Source organism: Cynara cardunculus (genome assembly GCF_001531365.2).
Source record: "Cynara cardunculus var. scolymus isolate 2C chromosome LG 1, CcrdV1, whole genome shotgun sequence".
Taxonomy (NCBI): domain Eukaryota; kingdom Viridiplantae; phylum Streptophyta; class Magnoliopsida; order Asterales; family Asteraceae; genus Cynara; species Cynara cardunculus.
The window spans coordinates 3,581,188-3,596,504 of NC_037528.1; the positions used below are offsets into that span (position 1 = coordinate 3,581,188).

General features: G+C 32.8%; 1 protein-coding gene across 1 annotated transcript; it reads right to left on the reverse strand.

Annotated features, from left to right (window-relative positions):
* Positions 1–8,259: 8,259 nt before the first annotated feature.
* On the reverse strand, positions 8,260–15,317 carry LOC112512740 (eukaryotic translation initiation factor 3 subunit F). The gene is made up of 6 exons (XM_025118862.1): positions 14,955–15,317; positions 14,504–14,583; positions 9,856–10,085; positions 9,333–9,454; positions 9,134–9,247; positions 8,260–8,577 (listed from the first exon to the last, which is right to left on the reverse strand). Exons 1-6 carry the CDS (start codon positions 15,174–15,176, stop codon positions 8,488–8,490), a joined length of 858 nt encoding a protein of 285 aa, XP_024974630.1. The 5' UTR covers positions 15,177–15,317; the 3' UTR covers positions 8,260–8,487.

Consider the following 15,317-nt stretch of genomic DNA (forward strand, 5'->3'; position numbering starts at 1 on the left):
ATTTAGATCTTCTGAAAGTGAAGATGGATGGGTCTTCTTTTTGTTTGTGATCTGAAAAGATGCAGGCAGAGCAGAGGTACGTACGTGTGAGTTGGGTTCACTATATTTATAGTACCATTTTAATGATTAACAATTAATGGTATTATTTTAATTGGGAAAAAAGCAAAGTAAGTGGAGGAAAATAAGGTTTTTGTTGAGTAGTGTTTTGATGGTATTTTCATATTGCTTTGAATTTAGGAAAGGGGATGGGAGAGTTTTGAGGATTTGATCCATTTTTTTACTTGTTATGTTTTTTCTTGCTTGGTTTTTTGTGTCATCAGCTTCTTACAGATAGACATGCACAAAGCCTGCTAATCTTTGAGCGTTAACTATCCCACTTCCAAGGGGTAAAATGGTAACTTCACGTGTATGTTGTTACGTATGGATGAGATCCAAAGAGAACCCGAAAAGAAAAGAACCCACTAACCCATCTACGGCTTTAGATTTAATTTAGATGATCCAACGAATGTGCATGTAGAGAATGCATCTGATCACTTTTAATCTTACCCTGTTCCATGAATTGAGTTTAATACAAGGATTCATCTGGTGCATCTTATTACTGTTAATCTTCGATTAAAATTGATCTCTTCTTGAATTTGAAAAACTAAACCTGTTATACAACCGTTGATAGCCCAACTTTATGGGACTAAAGCTAAAGCCCGTCACTCGATTCACTTCTTGTTCGTTCAAGATTGTTTTTCCCCGTACCGTTTTGTGAGCATTTAAATATCTTTTAAGAAAATGAATGTAGACAATATATATATATATATATATAATGTATGTATGTATATATATATATAATGTATGTATGTGTATATATATATATATATATATATATATATAATATGTATGTATGTATATGGGTTGTTTGGTGGGAAAGTAGAAGCATTGGAAAAGGTTAACGTTAGTGATGAAAAGTCAAAGAAGAAGTTGTCTGCTCTGAGTTGGATGGTTGTGATCTCACTTCTTAATTTAATTTAACTTTTTTTTAAATTAAAAAATTACACCGTATTCATTTTCTTTATCAGTTGTTCTTATTTGATTATAAATGTTTCGTTCGCATTTGACACCATCAATTATTATTCATAACAAAGCAAGGTCAAACAAATACAACGAACGTATGTTGTTGTCGTCGCTTAATCTTAGTAACCTCTCTCAGATACATGTTTACTCAGAAACTGTTAGTTAAATAAAATTCATTCAAGGATACCAATGTAAATAAGGGACGTTTTTTTTACTCACTCAACATCTGTCTTATATTTGGACAAAGTAGTTCTATCTCTTCTAACTGAGCTACACACCAAAAACTCATCTGGGTCATATTACTTTCATTCAGTTGTTATTTTAAAAACCAGATAAAATTAAAAAAAAAAACCTATTAAACAAAAGTAGTGGGGACAAAGAGAAAGAGGCTGAAATTGGCTTTTATGGTGTCATATGGCATTTGTCTTTTGCTTGGTAAAGTGATTTAGGGAACTTCAAACATAACACTTTGCATATTGGTTGTTGGAAGCTTAGAGCAACTATAAAAAACACTTTTTGACCAACATGTTTTTGTAACTTGTGATTTGTCTTGTTTTCCACTAGCATTTGATCGATTTTTAAGTTTCGATACTTTAAAAAGTCCGTAGATTTTTAATCAAAAGAAGGTCAGAGTTGTAGATACTTGATTGTTTTCTCAAATTATGTGCATTTTATAACATATACATCTCGTGAGCTAATTCCGCTTATTTAAAGTTGAACCCAAGAACCCATTTCGCTAAGGGCCCCCTTCGTCTATTATTTGAGTTACGTATTTTGGAAAATCACTTGAACATGACTAGCGGGCTCTGATTTGTTATTTCTATAAGAAATCAAGACTTCTTGAGGTCTGCATGTCATAAAACATTTCTGTAACTTATCACTGATTTAAAACATTTCCCTAATTTTAAAACCATGTTCAAATGATCCCCATTTTACGTATTCTTAAAATTAGCTTGAAATGATTTGTATCTGATATATTATTTGGTGAATATAATTTATTTTTAAGTTAATTTTATTAATAAATATTTTTTGCTACTTAGGGGCTGTTTGGGATTGCTTATTTAAAACAACTTATGTTTTTTTATAAAAGTTCTTATCAGCTTATTATAAGTTAGAAGAGTTTTAACTTTTTCAAAAACTTCTTATTACTGGTTTGGTACCGATATAAATTGTTTATCCGAACACTCAAAACTGCTTATTATCGATGTGACATCAAAATAGTTAATGAGCAATCTAAACACCTTTTAAAATGGTAAATAATTTTATACTACACAAATCAAGAAAAGGGAGATAGACATTAACACGTATCTCTTTTTGCTCAAAAAAAGGGATTATATTTATTTAATAATTATAAAAATTATATGCAAAGCATCAAGACCCATGTTTATAAACAACTATACGCATGCTTATAATTATTTTACCATATCAACATACCAAAAAAAACATGGTTATAAATAATTATCGTTTTTTTATAATTTATTCACAAATTATTTGTTTGTAAAAACTATAGATTTTAATGACTGATATTTATACAGTAAAAGAATTAAATATAATAGCTTAAAACCCATTTGAATATAACAAAAATAAAGTATTAAATATAACATCAAATTTGACAAAATGAACTAAACCAACGTTTTGAATGTTAAAAAAACATCACATTTGACAAAAATGGTAAAAAAATTAATAATCAATTAATGGAAATTGAATCTATTATGGGAATTTGTGCATATTCGATTACAAATAGATGAAATGTCTATATTACCCTCGTGATAATGTTAGTTTTAGTACTAATTATGTCATTTAGTCCAAATTAAGCTTTATGCAAGTTGACTAAACGTACGTATAAATAATATTATATTTAATATATTAATAATTAGTATTTTGTAAGTTGGATTGTTGTGTTTTTTTTTCAAATCAGTGGATTTTATTTGTTAAATTAAATAGAATAAAAAAATATATTTTAATGGATTAATAATTAGATTTAGTTTAAATAAAAAAGAATGGGTGTTTTTTTTAACCTGATGTGGTCGGAGTGTAATTGTTGGAAGGAGTGAAAGGGTCAATTTGCTTTCTCCAATTCCCAACCATGTTCTTGACCATCAAATTCATTTTTTATTTTAATTAAATTAAATTAATAGGTTAAAAAGAGAAAATTGTATCAAAATGGAAACAATATTCACTTAATTCATATTTTGGGGAACCAATTTTTAAAGTTGTTATTTAGGGATCTTTATCAAACTTTTTGTTTATTTAAAGATCTGGTTAACCTGTTGAACAAGTAACATGTAAATTAAGGGTCTATATCAAACTTTTGGTTTGATTTACCAAATTTGATTTAAACTTTAATATTTATACGGATTGGTTGGATATAAAAATCTTGAATGTGATATTTAATATTTATTTTATATTGCATCAATTAATTTTTTTTATTAAATTGATTTTTTATTGCATTAGTAAAAAACAACTTTTATTGTGGTATTTTGGATTTTTATTTTTGAAAAAAATCTTCAATTTGATATATGAATTAAAAAAAAACGAGATTTGAAATGAAAAATAGATTTTATTGCATTAATTTTTGAAGAAAAAAACGAATTTTAATTATTTTCTATAATTATTTTGTAATTTTAAATATGACGTGAAATATTAGTTTTAAAATAAAAAAATTAATATAATGTGGAATATTTTAGTTGGTAAAATATCTGGATGATATCAGCATTAACAGGTTAACAAGTCAACCAGACCCTTAAATAAACAAAAAGTTTGATAGAGACCCCTAAATGACGATTTTGAAAGTTGGTTCCCCAAAATAAGAATCAAGTGAAAGTTATTTTCATTTTGATGCAATTTTTTCTAGATTACATAAAATATTATTGATAATTTTAGTGATCATTAATTGTATTACATAATAAAAGTTTTTTTAATAATTTTGTTATATTTTTTTAAATAAAATCAAAATTTCTAATAATATCTCCAACAGTTTCTTAAAAATGAAAAAAAATAAGAAAGATAGAAGGGTTTTTATCTGATAGAAAACTTTAAAAATAAATATTAGAGAAAGAAATGATATTTCAATAGATGAATGCAATATTTTAATGTTGTAATCAGTGTCGGATTCTTCAAAATAGAAAACATGTTTTTGGAGATTTTGATTTTTGGTTCTTTATTTTAGAGAATCTGTTGGATATGCTCTGAGATCATCTTTAACAGATTCTATAAAATAGAGATTTAGAGATTTTTATTTCAAAAGATTTCCAAAACCTTCTTTAAAATAGAGAAGGTATGAAAGAGATAATGAAATTCTTCAGATTTGAATAAAATTTTCCAAAAATGAATACTTGTGATAGATAAAAGAATTTTTTTATTAACTTGGATATACAACCCGCTATGCGAGCCAACTAATCCCAAGATGACCACCTGCTTTGCAGATCGACTGGAGTCACAGCATTTGAACCTCCGTGGCCACAAAGGGATTTTTGTTCCTCCTTGGATTTGAACCTGAGATCTCCTTACACTTTTGACCATTTGAGTTAAGCTCAAACTAATCAGATACCACCCTTGTGGTTGATAAATGATTTTTTTATTCATTCTATCAATGAGATTGTTTGAAATTACATGTTAAGAGAGAAATAATATGTAATGATTTATATATTAAATATTTTAATAATATAATTAATAGTGTAATCTCCAAAATGAAAAAAAATCTGTTGGAGATGAATGTAATATGTTTAGAGATTTTGACTTTTTATTTCTCTCCATTTTGAAGAATTTGTCAGAAGCCATCTAAAAAGATTATATCCAACTTCAACAGCTGCTCTATTTTAGCAATTTTTGCATTAATTATTTTATTAAAATAACAAATACATTTAATAAAATATTATTTCTCTCTTATAAACATTTATTTTCAATACTGATTGGTGGGGGAAAAAAATAAATATTATTTTCCTCTTTTATATAGAGTTTTAAAGATTTTTTTTCTAAATTTGAAGGGTTTTACATTCAGGGATGGACCCATAATTTTTTTCAAACAGTGACACCATTTGATCATAAGAAAAAAATATTGAGAAAATTTTCAAACGGTAGCAATGTTTGACTATAAGAAACAAATATACAGATTCTTTTTTTCAAAGGGTGACACCATCTGACTAAGAAAATGACATTAACATGATTCAAACTTGAGTGTTGGGTAGAATAAAAGTCTTGCAAACCAACTCTATCAAATAAAATTTGTTCTCATCGTAGTTTCAAAATATATACGGTGACACACAACAAATTAATATGGTTGCACCGTTCACGAAATCTAATCTTTTTACCCTTCGACGGAGAAATAATATGATGGCATGTGCCACTGATACCACAAGTATCAGTATAATCGATACCACTGATACCATTGATCGTTAAATCTCCAAATCCGTATTTTGGCATTGCTATTGGAGATGCCCCGAGTCTTGCACATGTTTTATATAGTATTAGTTGATAAGAGGAAGGATCAGCAAGAAGTTAAATATTTTGCAAGAATACAAGTCTCAACATCATATATGATTACATTTTTTTTTTGGTGTGTATAATAATATACAATTAATCGTTTATATGTTGTCAATACAACATGTGTGTAATCATATATGATTAAACTTGTGTATCGTACATATAATCATATATAGTGTTAAGTATTCTTCCAAAATATTGAACTTCATTTGAACCTGAACCTGAACCTAATTGATAAATCTTTAAACTTTTTGATTTAGGGGTTGTTTGTTTGTTAAGAGGTATGCCTCTTAATGATTCTAAAACCCCTTGAATGATTTTGTATCCTGGTCCTTCCTTAATCATTCAACCCCCTAATTTTGTTGTAAATAATTACCAAACAATTATATTTTATTTTGCACTATATCATGAAAGCCTTTTAATCATTCTGACACTAAACCATTTAACAACTGACAAATAGTCCCTTAGTTAATAAATTATAAGGGAGACGAAAATAGTAATATAATAATGAGTTGAATTTGTCGTGTAGCATTTGGAAACTTAGTTTGGCTGCGGTTCCTTTCTGTCTTTGTCTCCCATCTCCCTTTGTTTTGTTTATGAATATTTGTAGTTGTATAGGTTGGGGTGGTTTGTTGCAAACTGCATACTTGTCGACTATACGTATCATGGATATCTCTTTACTCTAATTTTACCATATTAGTCTACAAAATAATTAGAGGTGTAAATACACATACCTTATATGATATATGTGATATTAAAACAAATATGTAGACGATCTTGAGGTGTCTTAGGTTGTGGGTCAAGTCGCTCGTGTACCACTGAACCCCCTCACGTGTATTATCACACATGTAATATGGATATTATTGATGTGATACTAAATTAAAGATGCAAAGGACTTTGGTGCGACCCAAGTCACAGGCCACGTCGTTCACATACCACCAAGTCCCCTCGGTGTATTATCACATGTGATAAATATGTTTTTATATTTTCGTAAAATGGAGGTATTTTTGTTTAAACATCATATATATATATATATATATATATATATATATATATATATATGCTCAAACCAAACATGTTTAACATTTATTTTTTATATATAAACAATTCTTAAAATATATATATAGTAGGGGGGGAAATGTTGGTAAAAGAGTCAAAAAGGGTGAGATAGTGGTGTCTGTTTCCATTTGTCTCATCAACAAAATCGATAAGTGTTTTTAGAGAGAGAGAGAGAGGCGTGAAATTGAGGCGGCCCTGATTTCCTTAATGCCATCCTCACTAACCCGACACCTATTCCCCCCCTTCATTCAGCCATTGCCAACTTTTTACTATTTCTCAATCATTTTCATCTTACTTATATATTTTTTTTGTGATAACTCATCTAATATGAATTCAATTTCAAAATGACTTTTTTATATATACGGAGAGAATAAACCCATTTTATAAAAACGTAATAATAGTTTTATTATTTGTGATAATAAACATGAAAGGACCCGATTGTGTGTGGCCGACTAGGTCAAGTCGTGTAAAAAATTGCTTGTGTGTTTTATTCTGTATCACATGTGATAGATTGCAATATCACATCTGAATGACTATGATTAAAACAATTTTTTAATATATTCAAAATTTGTAAGTTATTCGGTGAATACATAAGAAAACTCATTTAGTATAAACTCTCTTCTTATAATCCAGCAATTCTTTTTGTAACTCAATCGATTCTCTTCAAAAGGTTGATCTAAACCTTGCTATATTACCTGGGCCTTTGAGAATTTTTCTCAAAAGTTCCTACTTCCTAGTTTGAGTTTTGCAAGGCAATTGTTCTGTAAAACCCTGGGATTTATCAAGGTACCTACAAACTAGGTCGGGGACTGACAATTAACAAAAGGAATAAAAAATCGACTATCAATTACTATCACCCTTCGATGCGTTTGGTACACGGACAAAATAAAAGGGGATCTATGTTCTATGTTTAGCAGGACTTTCATATGGAACAAACCGGAACAGTAAAACAGATATTTTACCAATATATACTCAAAATAAAACTTAATACTTTTCTAAAACATGAAATATTTATCTTTTTTACATTTTATTCATTCTTTAGATTTTATTTGTTGTATTCTATGCTTTTTAAACTTTCATTTTACCGTCCTAAAAATATTATATTTTTATATGGTTTTTATATTCTTTAATGTATGTAATTTATTATTTATTTAATAATAAAACTAACATAGAAAATGAATAATATAAAAAATTGAAAACTGCATTTTGATGTTATCTTAATTGTTTTTGAAAAAAAAAAACTTTTTAATGATATATTTTGTTATAAAAAATAATTATTTTATAATAATTTAATAAATTATATAAATTAATCAAAACATATATACAATTCATTATACTTGTTTTGTTATGTCCAATTTTATCTGAACAATTGTATTATTCTTTCCTATCCTTTTTGGTTCTACCTTGTCCTATTCTATCATATCTAGACAACAAACTCACCTTCGAGACTTGCCAAAAAGAATTTAATGTATTCATCTTGATTTTTGAAGTTGAAACAAGCATTAAATAGTACCTGTTATAGCAGGAGAAGAAGATATAAATTGCTATCTTTCTATCGTCATCCATACACCATTTTAAACCAAAAAAACCGACCATCGTTTTTACCATGCAACATTTTAAGCACCTACAAGATAACCGTCGTCAAGAAACTATATCCACTGCGAACAAGTAAACATTCAAACTGAAAGATCCCGAAAAAAGAATAATAACAGCAGTAAACAGGTTGTTGAATCTAAACCTCAATTTATAGTAGCATCCATAAACATCAGTTGCAGCAGAAAATAATCTTGCGTGTGCGCTKTTACATGTTGTAGGAGAAAGCGATACAACCATTTCCTAACAAAACCACAAAATCTTGTCTTTTGGTGGAAAAGAGCAAGATGATTACAGGACCTGGGCAGCTGTGTTCAATTTCTCTGCTAAGCTCAGTTGTGTCCTTGTAATGCTTGACAAGTATAGTAACAGCAATTGGTCCTATCAAACACCAAATGTCATTATGAGTCTAAATCACTTCAAATATATAAAATCAACCAGCTACCATAAGATGAATTTAGAATTGATCAACAATATCACTTGTTCCCCATGTTGAGTATGGAGGTCATTCAGATCCTGACTTTGCGGATAAGAGAACAGTTATAACCAACAGTTAATATGGTTACTTGTTCTGAATTTGGCTTGTAAACATGTTGCCAGTCTAGTGATAACCTTGGATGTTACCAAATTGCTGAACCACATACATATAGTGTTTATTTTTTTCCATTCCAACAAAATAAAATGAGCTCACTATATCTTCCACACAGAGCCAGGGTCTGGGGGTAGATGTAGGCAGACCTTGTCTCCGCCCTTTGGGGTGGGGAGACTGTTTCTTTGAAGAAGCCAGGCTTGCAAAACATGTAATATCATGGATCCTGACAATCTTCAATGGAAGAAGGGTAATTTAGGAATATCAAACCATTTGAATGACTTTTTTGGAGCTAAAGAAATATTGCAAGGTGAATCTATTTTTGGGGTAGAGAAGATCTATCTTTACCTGTAGACTATCGTTCACAAGCTTGTCAAAAGCCGATGGAGATAGCTTAGGAATGGACGACACAGTCTCTGATATAAATCTTCCAATGTTGTTATCTGGTGCAACATGACCTTCCTACAAGAAGTAAAAATGGATGTTTAAAGAATAGGCATTTGTGAAAAATTTGTATAAGATGTAATCAATATGAAGTCTATCTCACCACAACGTCGTCAACATATTTGTAGGTATCATCTATTAATTGAAGCAATCTTTCCATTGTGGCTTCCATTCCTTCCATATCAGTCGGGAGTTTGTCAACTGCTGTGGCCTTGAGGATGTCAACTACAAACAAGAACGTTATATTTTAGTTTAACCACGAGTCCCCTTGAATATGATTATATTCAACAAGCACACCTTTGCCAATAACAAAGTAGCAGAAAACAAAATAAACTCGCACGGTCGTACCATGTCATCTTGAAGCATCTCATGCAAAATGATTAAATGCAAGATCAATGAAGTGAAGAATATAGACTCTCTACTACAACAACAGTATATCGTTTAAACTTGCTTTCGGCTTTTTGTCGCAATTCAATATGGTTATTTATCTTCAGTTAAATCAATATGCCCCTTGCAATTTCATTACTTGTAAACTGTCTAGCAAATGAATGGACAATACCAAATAAAGTAACACTTTCACCATTGGATATAAAAAGAATGGAGGGAAAGAGTGTGTTAACACATACATCCAACACGCTCGGCTTCAACCATACGCAGATCCAGAGGTATTTCTTGAAACTGAGCAGCAAGTTGCTGATCTCCCAGAGACAAGTTAACAGAAACAAATGCTTTTATGGAAGCCTCCCCATTGGTGAATCCAGTGTCCACAGTCAGGTGAACGGGGTTTGCAACTTCTCTAGAATAGAACTCATGAATAAGAGCACTACCACCCGTGACACCAAATCCAGTTGAAAACCTAGACAGTTTTAACATGGCACAATCAAATTGTTGAAATTTGCTCCATGGTCCACAAAAAGTTATTAACAAGATGGTCAACTTGTAGGGTACACATTCAAAGAACTTGTAAGCATAAAGTGAAACTTTAACAATTTGCACTTATGATAGATAACTGAAACCAGTAAAAGTTAGGAAAAACAGCATAGTTATAAGAGTTGAAGATAGAAAACATTATTGATGCTATACTAACATCATTATGAAAATAGCAGAACATCATTATGAAAAAAGCAGTATCCCTAAATGACATCAAATTTTGACATATTTTAGTAATTTAAAAAGAGGTTCTGCAAATTACAAGAAAATACTTTCCAAGCAAAGGCTATGTTTATAGCTGAGATAAGAGAACGATATCCTTTTAGATCATGGCTGGCAAAGGTGTCATTCAGGCTGTGATGTAAATGAAGAGACAAATATTATACGTTTCAATAACTTGTATAATGATTAAACAGGTGACCAATTTGAGACACATTTTAGCATATGGTGTCAAAGAACCTGACAATCTCTCCTAATACTTGAGAACCGGCCCTTGTATGTTTAAGGCAGGACATTTTAAAAAAAGGCTCTAAAAGACTGCTAGTTATTTTAATCCCACGACATTGCTTTGCAGTTATATAGTTACCTGCTGGGCGTACTTTGTTATTTTATTTCTTACAAGGGACCTTATAAAATAGTCCAACAATCACAAAATCATATGGATAATAAAGCTCCATATCGTCCACATGTGAAGAATCGGTATCTACAATCTTCAGAGTCACAAGTTCACAACTGACAGCAATGTTTTACAAAGAGTTCTAAAATTTAAGGAACTGTGAATAAAATGAGAAAGTTAAAGAAATTTATGATCCCTTCAAACCATCATTCTATATTCGCTTGACACTATGTGCAAACTTTGCAAAAGGCCCCAATCACCTACACCTCTTGGTATCAGGTAACTTGAAATAATAAGCTCTTTACATTGGTAAACTCCGAAAGGTTCTTAAGGCAACCTTTCTTTCTTGAGAGATAATCCCAAAAAGAAGGTGAGGCTCTTAGATTCCCATGGTTCTATATTTTGTAATGTTCAGTTAGAATATATGATTATTTTGGATTCATTATCTTCTCTGAAGCTTCATTTTACATTGTTTTGCTGCTGTTCAAGGCATTTCAAGCCTATATAACAAGCAATACTGACACTTGCAGTCTTGCATCCTTCCCTACACAGGTTGTCATGCATGAATAGGTTGCAACTGACTAGTCCAGTGATAGGGAACAACCCACCGGCCCACTAGCCTAAGCCCAATTCTAAACTTGAGTACTATAAATATAAATCCTATTAGGAATAGGAATCAGGCAAGAATTGTATTTTTGAATAGATAGTATTCAGCTGTGAAAGCTTGGGTAGGAGGAAAGGCTGTTCATCGGCTTCCTTTTGATTTTGCCATCTCAATCTTTTGAATCCGATAATCAAATAGCTTAATCCTTTGATTCAGTTTGCTATATAGATTATTCTGTTATCATTCTTACCAATTTAGTTCCATTGCCGGGAAATCGAACAAGGAAGGGAACCAGAGACTCAGATGAACACACGATTACAATCGAGGATTGATGCTCAAGATGGAAAAATTGAAGCCCTCTCTAATCAGGTGAAGGATCTGTTTTTGTCGGTCAACTCGATTAAGGAGATCCTCAATAAATTACCCAAATCTCTCAAAAAATTGGCGACTGATTACCAAAAACATCAGGGCAAACGACAGATTTATGAAAGGGGGGGATCAGCATTCAAGAGAACTCCAGAGAATGAGGGTTACAATTTCGCTGAGAAGAATCTCGATCGTGGCTTCGGTTCCTTCATCAGGAACAATCACTTTGAAACCCCCATTTTATCGATGCCTAAGGTGAAACTTCCAGTGTTTGAGGGCGTTAATCCCAACAGATGGATCACTAAAGCCGAACTCTATTTTCAGGTCCATAAACCCCTCCGGCCCTCCCTCAACTAAAATTAGCACAAATGTGTATGGATGGATCTGCCCATAATTGGTTTACTGATCTTCTAATCAACACCCACACCAGTTGGGAAAAATTTCGGGACAAACTGATGGTCCAATTTGGTGGAACTAAATTCCACAATGCACATGAAGCTATGGGATCCCTGTACCAGGAAGGGGATAACAATGAATATATAGAGAACTTTGAAGCTCTCTCAGCCCTTATTCCAGATCAGTCGGAGGCTCAATCCACAGGGATGTTCCATCATGGCCTCTAAAGTGATATTAAGAATTGGCTTAGGGCTCTCAACTGCCACTCATAAAGATAAAACCAACCAATACCGAACCAGTGGACTTAATTATTCCTGGAAACACTCTACAAGATTCATCCCAATGCGTAGATAAGGACATCTTCCTTAATTCAACCTACCCTCAGTCCAACCAGCCCAATTTCCCTTCAATGTCACCAAAAACACACCCGTTAACCAATTCTCGGGAACTCGGCATCTAACAAAGCAGGAATGGGAATATACACGCCAAACTTTGGGCTGTGTTTCAGTTGTGAGGAAAATTATTCTCCCCAACATAAGTGCACCGACGGACAACTTTGGATGATTTTGTTGGTCAATGGCAAGGAGTTAGGTGGGGACGGTGAAATTCGTTGTATTGAGGAAAAAAGAAATGATGATTCGATCTCAGATGGGGAGTATAATGCCCTTGAGTTTTATGGATTTGCATCAGATTTCTCTCCGTCCTTGAAGACGCTTCAAGGAGACAGGGAATTACAGGGCGTACCCGTTCAAATTTTGGTAGACAGTGGAGCAACACATAACTTCATCTCGAAACAGTTAGTGTTGGCTTTAGAGTTGGAAATTCGACAAACAAATCCTCTTTCCATCTGTTTTGGCGGTGGTATCCGAGTTCGCATCTCTAAAGTATGCGAAAGGGTCTCAATGCAATTGGAGACCTTTACTTGAACCGTAGATGCTTTGATCTATTATTTGGGACCCTTTTGACATGATTCTTGGCATAGCGTGGTTAGGAACCTTGGGCGATGTTTCTAATTGGCAGACCCAACAAATGCGGTTCTGGAAAGATGGAACTCTTATTGAGTTGCAGGGAATCTCCTCCTCACCTTAAAGTTAACCTTTGCTTTAGACATGACCAGCAGTTATAGGGGATACAACAGCCCTTATGAATAACCACATGATTCAATTAGGTAAGGTAGCATTGAAGCAACTACTTGGGAGGATGCAATCGCCATTCAAACTCAGTTCGTTGATACTCTTAAAGACAGCACATTGATAGGGAACGACCCACCGACCCACTGGCCAAAGCCTAAGCCCAATTCCAAATATGAATACTATAAATATGAATCCTATTAGGAATAAGGAGTCGGGCAAGAATTACATTTTTAATAGATAGTATTCGGCTGTGAAAGCTTGGGCAAGAGGAAAGGACGTTCATAGGCTTCCTTTTGATTTTGTCATCTCAATCTTTTGAATCCGATAATCAAATAGCTTAATCCTTTGATTTTGTTTACTGTATCATTTATTCTATTATCATTCTTATCAATTTGGTTCCATTGCCGTAAAATCGAACAAACAAGGGAAACGATGGTCGCTCCAGGGACTCAGGTGAACACAGAATTGCATCCTATTATTATTCTTATCATCCAGGCAACAAATATATGAGATACCTTAAGTCCACCAACCAATAACAAATAGATGGCATACCTTGAGTCCACCAACCAGTAATAAATAGATGAGATACCTTGAAAGAAATTTATAAAATGGAATGGAAATCGTTCCAGCTCTTGACAATCTCTATTTCCAATTTGAGACTAAATTAGTTAACAAAAAGAAGCAAATAGGCATCTACCCCTTATCCCACATACATAAATGTTGCCTGGGACACAACCGCCATAAAGATCATCAATGAGATCTTATAGAATCTACACCTCAGCACTGGGGAAATGATTTCGATTCTCATATAGTGATCTACTGTAGGCTTCATCCATCATTTTCACACAAAAGCTAGAAGCAATTAATGGTAAGGTCGCATATTATGAGAATTGCAGTTTCGCTCCTAACTTGAAGAAATTGCATGGTGCTATACTACCTCTTCAAGGATTTATTTGAACATTGGCATTCATGGAAAGTAAGCAATAAAATATGGCAGCCAATACCAAAAGGGCCAATGGCCTAGCGGTATCCGGCACCCAACCTCCCAATATTTGCCGCATATAAATATTATATAATTCAAAAAAATATGGTAGTCAAATCGCAACCAATTATCAATTCTCAAGTCATGCAAACAAGATTCAAATATCATGACAACAACATGATCGAAACAATACCTAAAACCAGACTGATTATGCAAACTGACAAAATAACATTTGATGAGAAATTACCATCCAACAATCACTTCTTTAGGGTTCACCTTCTGGTGAGAAGATAACAAGTTGTGATGATAATCTATATCCAGGGCAACCTTGCAACATGATTGAAGAGAAAATGAAAGAAGCGTCAGATGAAAATGCCATTATATCTTAAACTTGGGGAAAATTTTCATTTATTATGGAAATGGTGGAGTTTCAATTTCAGTAAAAATACGGTGTGCCACCTCTAACTTCTGTTGAACATAAAAAATCAGGACTACATCGTGCGCCAAAAACCAGAACCTTGCTGTTAGGCATTATTTTCATTTTGTAATTCAATAATTATATTTCTGCCCTAACAGTAAGCAACATAGCATCAACCGTCAATCAAGATTTAATCATTCTTTATCCAATTTATGTGGAACGTTAAAACGAACACTTGACAGGCAACAAAAAGAAAAGGATAGGTTAATGTAACGCCAACCTGGTCAGACGATTCATTGTGAGGAACGACATAGGAATTACGAATATCAACGGTGCCGTCAGGGAGAATGGATCCAAGAAGCGTTCCAATGACTCTCTCGGCCTGGTCTGGTCGTCTCACAAAACAATCGCAGATGTTGAAGATTACAAGAGGGTGAACCTTGGCTGACAAGCTACTGGACAGTGGAACGAACTGCAACACTGTTTGATCCGCCGACGCCATGAATACAGATTTTCCGACTCGCACCTAATCGGAAGAACTGAGATTTGGAGTGCCGGAAGGGAAACAGAGGGAACAGATACAGCTAGGGTTTAGGAAGTATATTATTGATCGCGAAACCGAATGACGGTAATCAAGATTCGC

What these genes read in the sequence shown, in the direction of transcription:
- LOC112512740 (XM_025118862.1), bottom strand. Translation starts at nt 15,176, where the DNA reads ATGGCGTCGGCGGATCAAACAGTGTTGCAGTTCGTTCCACTGTCCAGT. An exon ending in ACAATGAATCGTCTGACCAG is followed by an intron (nt 14,584 to 14,954) that starts GTTGGCGTTACA and finishes TCATGTTGCAAG; the next exon opens with GTTGCCCTGGATATAGATTA. An exon ending in AATATGTTGACGACGTTGTG is followed by an intron (nt 9,248 to 9,332) that starts GTGAGATAGACT and finishes TACTTCTTGTAG; the next exon opens with GAAGGTCATGTTGCACCAGA.